This window comes from Dipteris shenzhenensis, chromosome 33, assembly GCF_047967505.1.
Source record: "Dipteris shenzhenensis isolate YYH24624 ecotype China chromosome 33, Dip_SZ_1.0, whole genome shotgun sequence".
In the NCBI taxonomy this organism is placed as follows: Eukaryota; Viridiplantae; Streptophyta; class Polypodiopsida; order Gleicheniales; family Dipteridaceae; genus Dipteris; species Dipteris shenzhenensis.
Window position 1 is genome coordinate 23949057 of NC_141628.1, and position 17180 is coordinate 23966236.

Genomic DNA, 17180 nt, shown 5'->3' on the forward strand with positions numbered 1-17180 from the left:
TAATGTTGAGCTCCTGCTCAAAAAAATCCAACTGTCCTTTGTAGGGCTTGCATGGCATAGGTCCCTGCACATTAGTATGTCGACGCCACCAAATGGGCGTAAACCAACAAGAATCTTGGACCGAGGAACAATGCATATATGAAATTGGAAGATATCCACGGTGTTGGTTGCATGGCATGGTCAGCCTCTATCCGAAGCTACCTAGGAATCCGTAAATGATCGGGAGGGAATTAATGTCAAGGTCCTAGGTGAGGGTTGATAGCACCAAACTAGGTGGATCTAAGGCTAAGGGCCTAATGCAAGAAATGTGCCTAGGGGCAAAGGAAATTAAAGTAGCCCAAGAGAGGGGTGAAAAGATGCATTAGTAAGGCCCTATAATGATGGCATGTGGCATCTAGATCCATCTAGGGAGATGGGGCTTGTTGGAGCTAGTGAGAGAAGGAGAAGTGGGCTTTTATGTGAATATGGATTTTTGGATTCTCTCTGAGCTCTCACGCTTCAGCAAGGTTGGCTGGGTGGAACAATATGGGTGCTACTCCCGTGATCTGCCTGTAGTTAGAATAGAAGAGTTTAACAATGTATGCCATCAGATCTAGAGAAAAGATATTTATGAACCGATCTCCTGAGCTGACCGACATATGAGTGAGAATCACCAACAAAAGGTGAGATACTATGCAGACAGTCATAAAACATGCTTCACCATAAACAAGAGGAAGGGAGGTAAAAGATGCACTGCAGTTTACAATGTAGGACTTCCTTTTACCTCAAGATGAATGTTTGACAGCATAATCCATGCATGTTCGAATTCGTTGCCTTCCTCCCACCTGTAAGGAATTCTATCAAGGTCTCTCAGCTGTGCGTGTGCCTTAGCAGTTTCCTTTAACAAATAGAAACCAATTGCAGCTGCAACTAATACAGGTGCCTTGTCATTCTCTTTTGCTGTCAGCTGCTGCAGGTGGGAAATCGCGGCCTCCACATTCCCTTTACTCCCCGAAAACATGGTTACATAGCACTCCAATACTGTCTGTCGGATTGAGCTTTTATTTACGTGCCTGCACATTTTTTTAAAAGCTACTGAAATAGCTATCACATAGATGAGTCTTTGTAGATATGGTTCAAAATTTTATCTTTCAATTTGACTGGAGGAATTAGCATGGCATGAAGACAAGCATATGAATATGGACACAATCACAGATACGAGATGTGCAATCATTCTCAGAACTCATTTAGGGCCTGGCTAGTAGCATGAGGGTCTTGGCGGCAAAGATGTATGTGCCACCTAATGATGTTGTCATGAAGGGGTGGTTTTTGAAAAAATTACCCCCTACCATTGCTATAAGGCTGGCTGATAAACTCCTTGAACATGCCTCACTTCAAGACTTCCTAAAAGAAGCTGTCAAGATGGAACAGTCACAGCTAAGTTTTGCCTCATCCAACGACTACGACCCACCAACTCCCAAGAGAGGAGGGATCATCCGCATGGCAGCAACTCAAGGAGTTAGAAGAAATCAAAGAAGGCCTGAAAGATAGAATAAAGGTGGATGACCAATCGTCCTTTGAGGCCCAGATTCGAAGTGGTCTTTGGTGCACAGAATGCAAGGGTTCTAACCATGGTTACTGGGAGTGCCCCTCCAAGCGTAAGGTACCTACTTCTACCTCATTTTGTACATTTTGTAAGATCCATGGACATGATGCCTCTAAGTGTAGGTACCTCAAAGAATTAAGGAAGCTTCTTCCAGAGTATACCTCGAGGGAAACTCTAGTTGCTACAGTCAACAGAACGGTACCCATAACTTCTAGCCCAGCACCAGTACCTCTTGTTCCCCCTCTTGCACGAGCATCTGAGGCAGCTCCTCCTCTTGTCATGCCGCCTCCATTGCTTCCGACTCCCCCTTTGCTCCAAGCTCCTGCGCCCAATTCAATTAGTGCCCCTTATTTCTACCGTCAGCCTTACTATGCACCATACCAACCACCTATGTCAGGAGGTGGCTATGGACCCCCTTATCAACGTGGTCGAAGGGGTGGTTTCCGAGGTGGACATAGAGGTGTAGGCAGAGGTACAAACTTTTGAAGACCCATCATGTGTTACAGATGTGGCGAGTATGGCCACTACCAAGATGATTGTACACAGCCATTCGCGGGACCCTCTTGTACACAGTGCAACACAAACGACCATTACACTAGAGATTGTCCCAATGGAAGAGTGGAACCCGCATCCCAAGTGAATACGGTTGATGTAGTAGTGGCAGGGGAGAACGACAACCCCCATTTGATTGGCGCAATGTCGGGCGCTGTGACACGGTCACAAACAAAAGGTGACAAATGTAAGGACGACTCAGAGTCAGCACCGGAGACCTCAACGCCAATCAGTTTGACAAGTGTTTCCCCACGAAGGTCATTCTTCCCCTCCAAGGTACACGGTATGCCTACGAATAGACCACCCATGCTTGCTCCTGATAGTGATTCAGAAACAAACTCGAAGGGCACACAGCCATTAAGGTCAACCACTAACTCTAGAAGTGCCTCATCCTCGGGTGATCACTCTATGCCTTTGAGGTATCAGAAGGTGGTAAAGAGTGTCACGAGAGATCTTCAAACAAGTTCTGAAGATGAAGGTGGCACACCTTAGTTTCCGTCCCGCAAGTCCAGAACTGTGAGGTTTGCAACAGAAGTGACAACCCTCGGACAGCACAGGGAGAATGAGGCACAAGTAGGTCCTTCCACTTTTTCCCCAACCGCACTCAACAGAGAAGGGGTGATGGGGAAAAGACCTAGTCTTGCCCAGGCAAAAGGGAAAGGGGTGATGGAAGAGACACCACGGGAGACAATGACTCACAGTTCAGACGTACATCCGTATCCTCGTGTAAGCTTCGACCCTTGGCCAGAGGCTAGGAGGATGAGGTCGCACAAGGTTAATAGTAGTGTCCAGCACTACTCCCTGTTTGAAAATCTTATGAGTTTCAAGCCCAACATCACTCTACGACAACTTTGTCTGTTGTCCCCCCAAATCAAGCATCAAACCATTACATTTCTTAACCGCCTCCCAGGAGGTCGACAGAAGGGATCTACTCTGCGTGAGCCAACACCAGAGACATTACTGGCTCAGCATGGGTCTACACTGGACCACTGCTCTGCCTACGCTGCCCTCACTTGTGAACAAAGTCCTAAGCTCACCGTGGAGATTCATGGGGTGGAGCTGAAGGACGTCTTCCTTGATGGTGGGGCAGCCGTGAACATTGTGCCGAAAGGTACACTCCAAAAACTGGGGTTGAAGTTGACAAGTGATGTTCACTTTCAAGTATGCATGGCTGATCAATGCAGAGTAAAAGGTGTTCACATGAAGATTGGTGGAGTAACTTTTCTCTCCAATTTTGTTGTCCTTGATATGACCGAAAATGAACAGACTTACCCTCTACTTCTTAGTAGGCCATGGTTGCGGTCCGCAAAGGCCATTCAGGACTGGTCAACTGATGAAGTTCGGTTGCCCCTGGGATCCACATCCCTCGAAATAGATACGATCACAGGACAGACAAGGCACATACCAATAGAACTGGGAAAGAAGGATTTTAAAGAACAAGCCGGAGCCGAAGAGGAGCATTGGGCTTGTGGGGACTGGCCCATGGGTGGTGACCAAGATATCAATGAGGAGACAACCCTGGAAGAATTCAAAAGTTTGACCTACTTGTTGGAAGGAGCTGATCAAGAAGATGAGGAAGCTGTCATTTTGGATTGAATGGGAGCCTTGGGCTCCTTAGCCGTCAACATGGTGAAACTATACCAACAAGAAGATCCTGAAGAACACCTACTTGCAGTATCAGAAGTCCACCCAAAACCACATGCGCAGGGTCTAGCTGAACTAGTTTACGAAAGGATGCCCTTTGGTCTTTGCAATAGTCCACACATGTATAAGAGAATGGTCACTAGAGGTACTATAGTGGACATCACTGATCGTATTGAGGACAATGATGGTACTGCAGTGAACATTGATGATCGTCTAGTGGCCGACATGGAGGACATTGGTCAAAATGTCTCTCTAAGTGAGGCATGTCTCCCCTTTTCATCCCGTGCCACTTTCTCTCTAAGTGAGGCCTCCCTTTTTCACCTCGTGTCACTTTCTCTCTCTAAGTGAGGCCTCCCCTTTTCATCCCGTGTCACTTTCTCTCTCTAAGTGAGGTCTTCCTTTTTCACCCCGTGTCACTCTCTCTCTTTAAGTGAGGCCTCCCCTTTTCACCCCGTGTCACTTTCTCTCTCTAAGTGTGGCCTCCCTTTTTCATCTCGTGCCACGTTCTCCTTCTAATTGAGGCCTTCCTTTTTCACCCCATGTCACTTTCTCTCTCTAAGTGAGGCCTCCCCTGGAATATGTAGTTGCTATTGCCTTTCTCTTGTGTCAATCTCTCCCTCCCCCCTCCTGTAGCCTCTCTGCCACCCCTCTTTCGTAGCCTCTCTGCTCCCCCCCCCCCTCTCTCCCCGTAGCCTCTCTGCCCCCCCCCCCTCCCGTAGCCTCTCCACCACCCCTCTCTCCGTCCCCCTCCCGTAGCCTCTCCGACCCCTCCCCCTCCCGTAGCCTCTCCGCTCCCCCCCTCCCGTAGCCTCTCCACCCCCCTCCCGTAGCCTCTCCACTCCCCTCCTCCCATAGCCTCTCTGCCCCCCTCCTCTCGTAGCCTCTCCGCCCCCCCTCTCATAGCCTCTCCACCCCTTCTCCCGTAGCCTCTCCTAGCTGGGCTGAACCCCTAGCCCAACTAGGGGGTTAGCTCAGCCAGGGGGTAACAGGAGATATGGCCAGCAAAGCATGGCCCAGCCTACCTTCTTCCGCTTCAAAAACCCCTTCCACCCCAGCAGCCTCCAGTAACAAAGCTAGATACTCCACAGTGGCAACTAGAACGCCTTCCCCGTATGCACATATATATGAACGAGGTGGTCTTTTTGACCGACCAATTCTTGGATATCATGAACAAATTTACTTCCTACAGGATCAAGTGAGAGAGCTGAGGATGCAGCTAACAGATGCCATAGCTGGAATTCAAGTCTTGGAAGGACCTGGTAAGAAGGAAGTCATTGACGAGGTTATAAAGTCATGCAATGCTTCCCCCCCTACCTCCCAACTAGTCTCTGCAGTCAGAATCTAGTTCATACTGAAATGCAGACAGCCAAGCAAGAAGTGACTGTGGAGTTTGATGCAAAGGTCAACAAAGCTTATATTCAGGAAGAGATTAAAGAACATGCAGCTAGAAAGGATAATGCTTTGAAAATCAAAATTGGGGGGCTTCCAGATGGATGGTATAAAGAAGATGAATCTTTTAGTGATACCTTAGCACATGTCCAAACAGCCATGCCTAGTGTTGACTGGATAGCAGATGCCGATGACAATCCTGACAACCCAGATGATGACACTGAAGCTCGAGTAGTTCATATCGGTCAACGTAATGGCCATGCTATCATTACGTTCAACTCACGAGACATACGTATAAAAGTTCTGTGACAATCTCACAAGCTAAAAGGGACAAAGATATGGATAGCCGAGGAACTCACCAAGGCTCAACTAAAGGATAAGGCAAAAGAATTAGCAAAGGTTCGGGCTGCCAGGAAGGATGGTAAATGGGCAGTCTACCGGGATGGTAAATGGGCAGTCTACCGGGACAGGATAGCACTCATTAGAGAGTTTAAATCAAAACCAAAAGACTCTCAATATTAAACTGATGTAAGGCCAACTATATATATGTGTGTATGTTTTATCTAGGCTACAATATAGGTACTCTCTAAATAAATGGAGCTGCTTTTGCACTCCTCGGGAGCTGCCCTGCGCCCTCCCTAAGCTGATGTACTAGATGGCTTTCATGTTGTCCCATAGACCTCTTGGTCTCCTGTGGACGTTAATAGACTTTCTTTCTTTCTTTCTTTCTTTCTTTCTCTAAGTGAGACCTCCCCTTTTCACTTTGTGTCACTTTCTCTCTCTAAGTGCGGCCTCCTCTTTTCATCCCGTGTCACTTTCTCCTTCTCTTTCCACCCTCTGTCCAACCCCCCACCTCTCTCTTACAAACTCCTTCTCTTTCCACCCTATGTACAACCCCCCACCTCTCTCTTACAAAACACCTTCCCTTTCCACTCTATGTCCAACCCCCCACCTGTCTCTTACAAAACCCCCTACCTCTCTCTTACAAACACCTTCCCTTTCCACTCTATGTCCATCTCCACCTGTCTCTTACAAAACCCTTCCCTTTCCACCCTATGTCCAACCCCCCACCTGTCTCTTACAAAACCCTTCTCTTTCCACCCTCTATCCACCTCCTACCTCTCTCTTACAAACACCTTTCCTTTCCACTCTATGTCCAACCCCCCACCTGTCTCTTACAACCACCTTCCCTTTCCATTCTATGTCCAACCCCCCACCTCTCTCTTACAAACACCTTCTCTTTCCATCCTCTGTCCTCCCCCTACCTCTCTCTTACAAACACCTTTCCTTTCCACTCTATGTCCACCTTCACCTCTCTCTTACAAACACCTTCCCTTTTCACTCTATGTCCAACCCCCCAGCTCTCTCTTACAAACTCCTCCTCTTTCCACCCTATGTCCAAACCCCCACCTCTCTCTTCCCCCCCCCTCTGTCATGTCGCCAGCGTCCCATCACTGGCTATGCACCAGCCAGGGCGACATGACATACGGAGGATTCCGCTCCGCTCCAGTCCTTTTCTTTTCATTGTTACATCCAAATGTATTTGATTATGTATGATCAGACTTAGGATTCAGCATGGGTGATGATGCTCGTTTCAGTAGCTCCACCCTTACTGTGATTTGTATCACGTTTTCTTTCAGTCTCATAGACCCATCGGTCTTCCGAAGATTCGAATAAAATTTTTTTCTTACAAAACCCTTTCCTTTCCACCCTATGTCCACCTCCGCCTCTCTCTTACAAAACCCTTCCCTTTCCACCCTATGTTCAACCCCCGATCTCTCTCTTACAAAACCCTTCCCTTTCCACACTATGTCGATCTCCACACGTCTCTTACAAAACCCTTTTCTTTCCACCCTGTGTCCACCCTCTACCTCTCTTGCTGCCCTTCCTCCTTCCTGCTCCCCTCCTTGCTGCCCCCTCCCTCCCCTCCTTGCTACCTCCTCCCTCCCCTCCCCCCTACTTGCTACTCCCCCCGCCTCCCCTCCCTCTCTCCCGCTCCGCCTCCCCTCCGCTCAGCCTCTTCGCCTCAGCCCCCCCTCACCCGCTCAGCCTTTCCACCTCTCTCTCTCTCTCTCTCAACCCGCACCCTCCCTCTCAGCCTGCACCCTCTCTCTCAGCCCGTAAGCCCTCTCCCCCAGCCCGCACCCTCCCTCTCAGCCCGCACCCTCTCTCTAAGCCCGCAAGCCCACCCTCAGCCCACACCCTCCCTCTCAGCCCGTAAGCCCTCTCTCCCAGCCCACAAGCTCACCCTCAGCCCCCAAGCTCACTCTCAAGCCCCCCTCAGCCTGCGCAAGCCTCTCCCTCAGCACGCAGAAGCCTCCTCTTCAGCTCGTGCAAGGCTCTCTCTCAGCCCCCCTGGAAGGTGCGAAAAAGTGGGCTGTAAACAGCCCGAAAAGGTAGTCCCAAACACAGGCAGAATAGTGGTCGTGAAAGGGCCAGAAACTGGCTGGAGGCAGTCCCAAACACAGGCAGAAAATAGGTCATGGAAGGGCCAGATTCTGGCTGTTGGAGGGGAAGGGGGTTTAAGGAAAGTCTTAAACTCCCCCCCCCCCTGTGTGAATAGCCCTACAGCAAGTGCCCTTATCAGGGAGCAGCAGGCAGCAGGAGGGTGTCCTTAACAGGCACCCTCAGCACCCCCCCCCCCTATGCGGCGACTTAAAACAGGGTGTCCTTAAAGTGCAGGAAACAGTTTCCAGAGAGTAAAAAGGGGCAAAAAGAGGCAGTTTTGAGCAGAGAATTCAGCACTTCCAGGACTAAGGAGATGCCACAAACAAGGAGCTCCACAATGGCCTTCCAAGGAGCAAAAGTAGAGAAAGATAAAAGCATAGGCAGCAGTACAAGAGCTGAAGAGGCAAGTTCTTCTTTACCCTTAACATCTCCTTCCCCACCACCTCCAACGACCTCCCTTGCCTCCACCCCAACCCTTTCCTACCCACCTCCTTTACTCAATCCTCCTATGGCTCCTACCCCATCTCCTTTACTTCCATCTCCCCCATCACTTCCGGTTACCTTCCTTGCCTCAATTCCAACCCTTTCCTACCCACCTCCTCTACTCAATCCTCCTCCTCCCCCTCCTTCAGCTTCACCTCCTCCTCTTGCTCCCGTTCATTCCTCCCTAGCCCTTTCCCTTGCTTATTCCTCCCCTCCCCTAGTCCCTACCCATCCTCTTCCTTCCTCTTCCTCCCCTTCCCTATTCCCTACCCAGCCTCTTCCCCCCTCCTCTCCTTCCCCTCCCCTAGTCCCTACCCAGCTTCTTCCCACCTCTTCCCACCTACCCTCCCTTTCAGCCCCTTCCTCCCCTAGTGTAGGCTCTTCTTCGGTCCCTGACTCCCTACTTCCTCCTACCGGATCTCTCTCTTCAGGACCTCCATTTTCTGCAGCCCTCCTTTACTCGCCTTCTTACCCTCTTACCCCCTCATCCTTGTACCCCCTCTCCCCTTCACCCTCCACAGCAGAAGCAGTCCTGGCAGATAATCTGCGCTTGAGAGATTTAGTTATGCAGTGCATGGAGACTTGCAGACTTCAGGGCGCTGCGATTTCAGTCTCTCACAGCACAGATACACACACTGACTGCTCAGCTATCGACAGTTGAGAGTCATAGATCTGATCAGGACTCCCATATTCGCCAGCTTCATACCAAAGATATTGATCGGGACATCCAGTTACGGACACATGCTGAGCGCATAGTGCAACTGGAGGCACGCATTCAGGAGCATGTTGTGGCATGCGATGATCGCCTCCAGCAGCTGCATGTAGCTCCTCCAGCTAGTGCAGCAGTTGAGGAGAGGCTGGCCACACTGCAGACAGAGGTACAGAAGACCTCAGAGTGGGTGGACGTTGTGCGTAGAGCCCCACAGGCCCAGCAGACCACAGTCTCTGAGACTATTGCCGAGAGTCAGCGGCGAGCTCAGAAGGCCCTCAACATCCGCATCCGCAGAGTTGAGCGATCAGATACGAGATCAGCCATGGATCAGGCGACAGATTTCATATCTGGGACACTCGGAGTTCAGGATCATGGCATAGTAGCTGCATATCGAGTGGGCCGGGATCCAGCACGGCACCAGCCACTTATCATCAAATTCAGAGATGTTGAGGCCCGTCTTGCAGTATTACGGAGGAGATCCAGATTGAGGGACCATCCACAGATTCACATGGATGAGGACCTTACAGCTCTTCAGTGGGAGGAGCATAGACGTCTCATTGCACAGAGGGATGTTGCCCGTCGTGAGGGCAAGTGGGCCGTGATCAAAGAGGGCAGACTTTTGATAGGAGCTATGCGATCTAGACCGGCTGGAGCCCACAGTTGACGACACGAGGCCTATGGGACACGTAGCCTGCCAGATAGCTTGAGTTTCGCAGTTTGGAACTGTAATGGTTCCCTCACAGCTCAGCCTGTCAACTTACGAGAGGCCTTTTTTGATCAGGACATCGTCTTCTTTACAGAGACCCATGAGAGCCCAGAGAGAGGCTTGCCGCAGGTGACAGGACATGCCTGGGAGTCTGTCTTTCGACAGCAGACTAGACGATCAGGAGGAGTCAGAGGATCTGGCGGTGTGGCAGTTCTTTATAGAGAGCATCTCAGATCGATACTCACAGTTGTGAGGAGAGACCATTGGGCCAGATATCTTTGGGTATGGATCAGGAGACCCCCCCTGAGAGACTTGTTTATTGCAGTATGCTACTTTCACCTCACAGTCGACCCTCTTATGCCTTCAGCCGATCATGCACGTCTGCACTTTATTCTTACCCAGATTCCTCATGCCCCCCCTTCTAGACATCATGAGCGTCAGCCATACTATGAGGTTCATTTTGACCACCAGTTCGATGATATTTATAGCCAGCTTCTCCGTCCGCACCTTCTCGATGCCCTACCCTCCACACACGATCGGTGGGACCTTGTACATACCTCCATCATCTCGGCAGCCCACAAGTCCTTCCCCGTCACTTGCCACACATCCGGTCCTTGTGCCTTGTAATGGATGGAATGATGAGGAGTGTAAAGAACTCCGCAGGAAGCTTCGCCTTGAGACACAAGAGAAGTCTCCCCTCCTCATTGAGTCCAAGAAGAGTTACAAGCGTTTCGTGCGACGCAAAAAGCGCCAATTTCTAGCCCGAAATGAGGAGGAGCTGAGAAGTTTACTTTTCAGCTGTGATTCCAAGGAATTCTGAAAGAAATTCCTTCGCTTGAAATCTCAAACTCCTCTTACAGACCCGCAGGTTTGGCTTGCCTATACTTCCACTTTATATGATATTCTAGACCACCCATGTGCCTAGACCCACCTCCTCTGCCTTATTCTCTTCCAGTAGTGTCCGAGCAGTAGTTCATCGTTTGAAGATTGGGAGAGCTAAGGACCATGATGGATTGCAAGCGGAGTATGTAATCCATGGGATTGATGCCTTAGCTACAGTCCTCTCCCGTCTTTTTAATGAGTCCATTTGTACAGGTCTTCCACCTAGTTGGCTAGAAAATACTATAGTACCCATACACAAGTTGGGGGATCCTTTGGAGGCGTCGAACTGCAGGACCATTATGATTGGCCATGTCATGGCCAAGATTTATGCGACCATTCTAGAAGGACATATAAATGACCATGCCGAGGCGACAGGCATGAGAGCTAGAGGGCAGGCAGGATTTCGTGCAGAGCACTCGACTCTAGATCATATCTTCACACTCAGGGCTTTGATTGAGGAGGCGAAGTCACGTAAGCAACGGCTCTATTGTTGCTTCGTGGACTTCAGAAAGGCATTTGACACTGTGCCGCGTTTCAGACTCTTCCAGCGACTTCGTGACTTGGGATTCAGTGGGGAGATTCAATGGGCGATCATGGCTTTGTATGAGAGAGTCACAGGTAGAGTCAAGACACGGGCGGGGCTGTCGGGGGAAGTACGCAGTACGATAGGGGTGAAGCAGGGGTGTCCTTTGTCTACGACACTCTTTGGTCTCTATATCGATGAGTTAGAGATGTACATACAGACGATGGGTGGTACAGGTTCTTTACTGGCAGGATCCACGATACCGATTCTCCTCTATGCAGATGACGTGGTTCTTATTTCTTCCTCCCAGCAGGGTTTACAGGCACATCTCCATGCACTCCATAGCTTTTGTCAGGACAGAGGGTTGTTTGTAAACCTTGGGAAGACCAAAGTCATGGTCTTCAACACGTCATACCAGGTTTATAGGAGAGGCGAGTTCTCTTTCACATTTGATGGGCAGGAGGTGGAGCTAGTCAGGGAGTATACATATTTGGGTGCCACATTTAGAGGTCCAGTCTTCACCATGACGCATGCAGCACGAGATAGGATCACTAGAGGGTATGCCGCCTTGGCTCTTCTCGAGAGGCAGTGTGCACAGTCACATTTTCAGCATCCCGACACGAAGTCCTTACTTTTCGATACGCTGGTGAGACCTGCAACCATGTATGCTAGCCCCTTTTGGGCAGGAGATCTCAGTGTTGCAGATTGGAGACGAGTAGAGAGGTTACAGATCATCATGTTCTCCAGATTGATCAGAGCGAAGCCCACGGTACCGCATCAGATTATGTTCCCAGAGTTCGGAGCTACACCCCTAGCGCTAGATGCAGCATTTCAGTCAGTTACATACTTGCATAGGATCAGGGCGCTCGGAGACTCAGCGCAGAGCACGATTACCGTGGCTAGCACTAACATCCTCGCAGATGTTAGCGGAGAGAGGTCATACTTTTTGTTGGTACCACACACTCTCCACATGGCTCACCTCATTGGGCTTGGATATGGATAGGCTGCCACCATTTCGATATAGCATAGATGCCCCTCGCCTCCCTCTCACTCGACATGAGCTCAGTCAGGTTATCAGGGCAGATTTGTTGCAGCTACACACGTTTCGCACTTGGGTTCATCCCACGGAGCTTCCTACGAAGATGGCCACATATCGTGACCATTTTCTCAGGATTTCAGAGGATGGCTTCATCATATCCCAGGATATATCGGCGCTCATATGTCGCACTCACTCAGGATTGGGCCAGCTCAGGGTATCTTCCCACATATTAGACGTTGAGGCCGACAGGATGCGTCGTACAGCTACCGGACATAGACCCAGGCGAGAGACTAGGATATGCCCTTGTTGCACTATGGGGGAGGTGGAGACTAAGGAGCACTTTGTTTGCAGATGCCCTTTATATTATGAGATCCGTGGCAGATTTCACTGTTTATTTGGGCACGGATTTGGACCTCTCTCTCGGATTATGGAGTATGAGGATCAGTATTGCTTAGCGTTGTTCATCAGGGAGATCACCAGATACAGAGAGAGATTTCTCAGAATCAACTCTTCACCATTCCTTTACAAGAATGCCTCGCACAAAACAGGAAGACCTCTAGGGCCCCGACATGTTTTGTGCACTTAGATCGATTGGCACCTACAGGCAAACTGTCTACGGAGGAAGAGGGCACTCTCCCTTACATGTTTGAGGAATTGGGGGATGTGATTAATTTGGCTGACAGGCTGAATTACAGCGATAGGTACGCCTAGATGAAAAGGTCCCTACATCTTGCTCAGCGTATTATGGATGACACTTTCACGCAACTGGGGACAGCCGTCTTCAATTCAACAGGTTATGCTCATAATCTCCTCTCCTAGCAACAACATTTGAAGTTAGAATTCGAGAGAGCTCAAGCAGCCCAACAGCGCGCCACAGAGGTGACACTTCGGCAACAGGAGGAGAGGTGGTAGAAAGAGAAGGAATCAGCTATTCACGAGCGTGACATCGCTTGGAACATTCAGTGGGCTGCCCTTGAGATCGCCACCACAGTCACAAGCAGGAATGGGAAGCAAAAATGACAACAGTACACAACCAACATGCAACAGCTCTGGCAACTTTGCAAAGCCAGCATCTCACAAAGGTAACCAGATTTCAGTAGGAGATCGCACAGTTAGAGGAGTCGTTGTCTTCCTCCCAGATTGCCCAGGAAAATCAGATTCTAGAGTGGCCGAATTGGAAAAGAGGCGTTTATCCATGGAGGAAGAATTCACAGACCTTCGGACACAGTTGGCCACCCTCCAGAATTCCCATTCCACCTTGCGAGGGCAAAAAGATCATTACTACCGGCGATACCACCGCTATAAGACCAAGTATGAAAATCTAAGAAACGTGATGGACACGATTGAGGCTGAGGAGGAAACACACCATCCAGAGCTACATATGATTGGGATAGAGCAGATGGCTGAGGCATAGGTTACAGAGCTACATATCACTGCAACAAAACAGAGGGCAGAGGTGAAGGCGGCAGAAGAGAAGGCTACTGATGACCTCCCTTAGTAATGGATTTTTTTTTGCACTGTTAGATTTTTGACAGGCTGATTGGCTCTCATTGTAAATATCATGGTGTCCTATCCTCATGATGTACTCAGTTTTTACAATTTTCCATGCTGTACCTCATCAAGCAGCATTTTATTTTCACTGTTTCATTTTAATACAAATTTTGGTATTACTTGCAAGGCTAGCCACATGGTCTGTAAAATTTTCTTTTCCTACTGCATCACCATATCAATGGTTTGTAAGTTCTTTTTTTCTTTTGACGATTTCCCTCCTCCATTTCTATTCACCGGGACGGTGAATGATAGTGGCGGGGGAAACTGTTACAATTGAAACACCCCTGACCACATGACAATAGGCGTAGACCACATGTTGATAGGCGTTGACCACATGTCGACCATGTGTCAGACACAGGTCAGCCACACGACACGAGGGAGTACCATGCCTAAGGCGATCTCATCGAGAGCTGTGCACATGGAGAGCGAGCTTCGCACATGGTATCCCTTTTCTTTGTGCTTCGTGGAATTTTCACAAAACTCCAAAAAAGCCAAGATTTATTGCTGCTTATGGAGAATTTACACCATCCTAACTAGAAGAGACTAGCGAATCAGGGAGTCAGGAAGTCGCCGTAGCCATCAAGAGAGCCAGTGGTGCAACGGCTATCCTTAACAGCTAAGGAGATAGGAGGATGACCAATGGGAAGAAAGGGGGAGATTCTTAGCGAAGAAGGGACCCTCCAAGGTGGGGATGAGGAGGAAGGCGAAGGTGGAGAGGGGGGGGGGGAGATTCAGCATTGAGCATTCGGCATTTGGCATTGAAGCGAGAGAAAGGAGAGTGTGAGGAGAGATAGAGGCTGCAGCTACGAGCTCACCAAGGAGAGAGTGTGGAGAGACTCGTGTGTACCCCTCTGTCTACTATGGGGATAGACCTATGTGTTCTTGTGACTTGCGACTTGTGACCTGTAGATGCTGATCCAATGATATGTACTTTGGCCATCTTGGTCACTTTCTCATTTTTCCTGTCTCTTTCTGATATGGGAATTGTTCACTAGTTTATGACGAGGTTTCTTCTTCTGCTTATGTTGTGGAGTTCTCATGTGATTGTCATTTAGCACAGTGCACTCTTACGTCGTAGTTCACTACAGTAGAGCCTACGACATGCGCACACCATTGCACGGTGCACTTTGCGCCATCCATTGCATTAGAGCATTGCAACACTCATGCTTCTTAGGCCAGCGGCCTGTGGCCTCCGGTAACACCTTCGGAAGGATAGGAACCCCTCCCCTTAGACAGTTTATGGCGATCACGGTGTGACACTGCTGGTGTTGAGTAGCAAGAGGGAAGTGGAGTTCTAGGGTCCTAGAGGAGAGAGTTCTTAAGCCGAGTAGTTCTGATACCCTTGAAGGAGCGAGTGAGAGAACTAGGAGGTACATAGGGAGAGTGGAGAGGAGACTTCCAGCCGACCAAACTAGATACAAAAAGGATAGGAACCCCTCCCCTCAGACAATCATGTTCTCTTTTGCTTCCCAAGCTACCCTTTGGGCTTCTCGAGCTCCCTGATTGCGTTCTTCTTTTGCTTCCCGAGCCTCCTGATCGCATTCTTCTTTTTCCTCTTGAGTGAGTCTTTAGCGCTCTTTGGTGGCCTACTGCTCACGATCTTTCCGCATCTCCTGAAGCTGGGCCATGCGTGTGAAGAGAGCCTCAATCTGTTGTTTGTTGCATCTGCATCATAGCCTACAACATGGCTATGACCTGGTTGCCTATGTTGGCACCGGCTAGCATGTCCATGGGCTTGTAGATGCCCGTGACACTATGGGCTTGCACTTAAGAGGCAAACTTTGAAGGCAATTTTTCATTTGATGCCAGATTCTTCCCATTGTCCTTTGACTCTAACCTAAGGTGGAACATTATGTGGGGCCTCAACAGGCAATGCTTACTTTATTGAGGTTGTGAACTGTTTGAGTGGACTGTCTCAAGTCCATACTGTAAGAGACTTTACCTGTGATCCCTCACACACCAATCCTTGTGCGTGAATTCTCAGTATCCTCATTAGATGGGGAGTTCTCTATAGATCTCACTTTGGACGATCCGGTGTGCATAATGCAGCTAGCTTATTAGAAATGATCTAGTAGATGACAGTGAGACTTACTTCCCCTCCCAAAAAAAAAGAACCTTCTATCTTATGCTTGCAAAAAATCATATACAATGATCAACTATCTGCAAGGGTACCAATACAATCATTTGTTTACGGCTTGTGCTCAAGGTTTTAGCTCATAGCAATAACAACTAGTGTGGGAGACTATACAAACAATGGCTTCCTCAATCGCTTAGCATGTAAAAGCTGCCTATAGGCCAAGCCTTGCAAAATATGCACCATGCTCTAAAGTTCTAGGATGGTATGCTATCCCCCCATCACTAGGGTACAACATGCAAATCAACAGTGCTAAGCAGTAATACTAGATACCATCTTCCAAACACCATCACTAAGTATGTAGGAAAGGACACTATTTGGGGACCTTTTGGTGATCTCTTGATGTTCCATCAACTCCCCTCTCACTGTGGATGCCCTATGTGAGCCAAGCTACCATGTCCCATGTGAGCACCAAGGTGCCTACAGAGGCGAGCTATAACCCTCGTTGTGCTTCTTGAGATAACCTAAGTTGCCAGACATGGCTTTTTTCTTTTTTTCAAAGTAAAAGAAATGCTTTCTTATGTGAAAAGATTAATTTAAAAGGGAGGTGCTAGATGACTTTCCCTTGTCTGTTCAAATTCTGGAGTGAGTCTTATCTCTAGCCTCTCTGTCTCTCCCTCTCAATCCCCATACAATGATGAATGAATCTCCATCCCCTTATCTCCCCTCTTCACCCTCGCCTTCCCCGCCGGGAAATCCCCCTCCCCCCCTATTGGCTGTCCCTTCATCCTTAGCCATCCCACGCTCAATCTCTTCATGTCTTCTACAACGGCCAGCTTGTGCCAACTTGGTGCATCGTAACTACTCCATGTGCATTGCTTGTAGCCACACAGTCTCTGACAAGGCGCCGCTGGATGAACATTTGTGCCACCTATTAGTCTTGCAGAGGTGGATGGCGTGACATGAAGACCCTTGACGCATGGCCATGTGCTTGGGTGATAGTGACCATGTCCTCCTCGTGTCCATATCTCCAAACTATCCTAGTCCCTAGGGTAAGGCAACCTAATATCACAAATGACTAAAAGAAAATAGTGCAAACAGATGAAACAAGATAAGGCTCAAATGAAGATCCTATTCCCCAAAGAAAACAACCCCTTCAAATACAAGTATGGCCATTTTTCCAAGGCCTCGCCACACCCCATCACACGTGGGATAACTCCTTTGCCACATGGCACTCTTCTACTTTATCCTCATGTAGGCCTCTCCTACTCCATTCTCCCACAAGGCCTACAACAGTTTCCCCGGCACTAAAATCATTCACCATCCCTAGTGAATGTAAAACGAGATGAGGGAACATGCCTCCCTCTATATGGCATATAGACATGTAGTGTTGGGACATGCCCCCAAGCTCACACCATGAAAAATTAAAAACTAAAAATAATCAGCCCCAAACAAACCTCCTCCATGTTGCAAACTTTCTAATGATCAAGACTTTGTCTCCATCTAGATCCATTAACTATCAATGAATCAATAGTATCTCTTACTACTACATACATAATGGTAGGTTGCTTCATTAAGAACACATACTGCAC

At 48.9% G+C, this 17180-nt stretch overlaps 1 protein-coding gene across 3 annotated transcripts in view; it reads right to left on the reverse strand.

Moving 5' to 3' along the window:
- The window catches only part of LOC147879854 (uncharacterized), a 214690-nt gene that overhangs the window by 43458 nt on the left and 154052 nt on the right, over positions 1 to 17180 (reverse strand). For all 3 annotated transcript variants that reach the window (XM_087372036.1, XM_087372037.1, XM_087372035.1), the window contains one exon: positions 764 to 1052. In XM_087372036.1, the coding sequence (XP_087228162.1) occupies positions 764 to 1052 (289 nt within the window). The remainder of the gene's footprint in view (positions 1 to 763; positions 1053 to 17180) is intronic.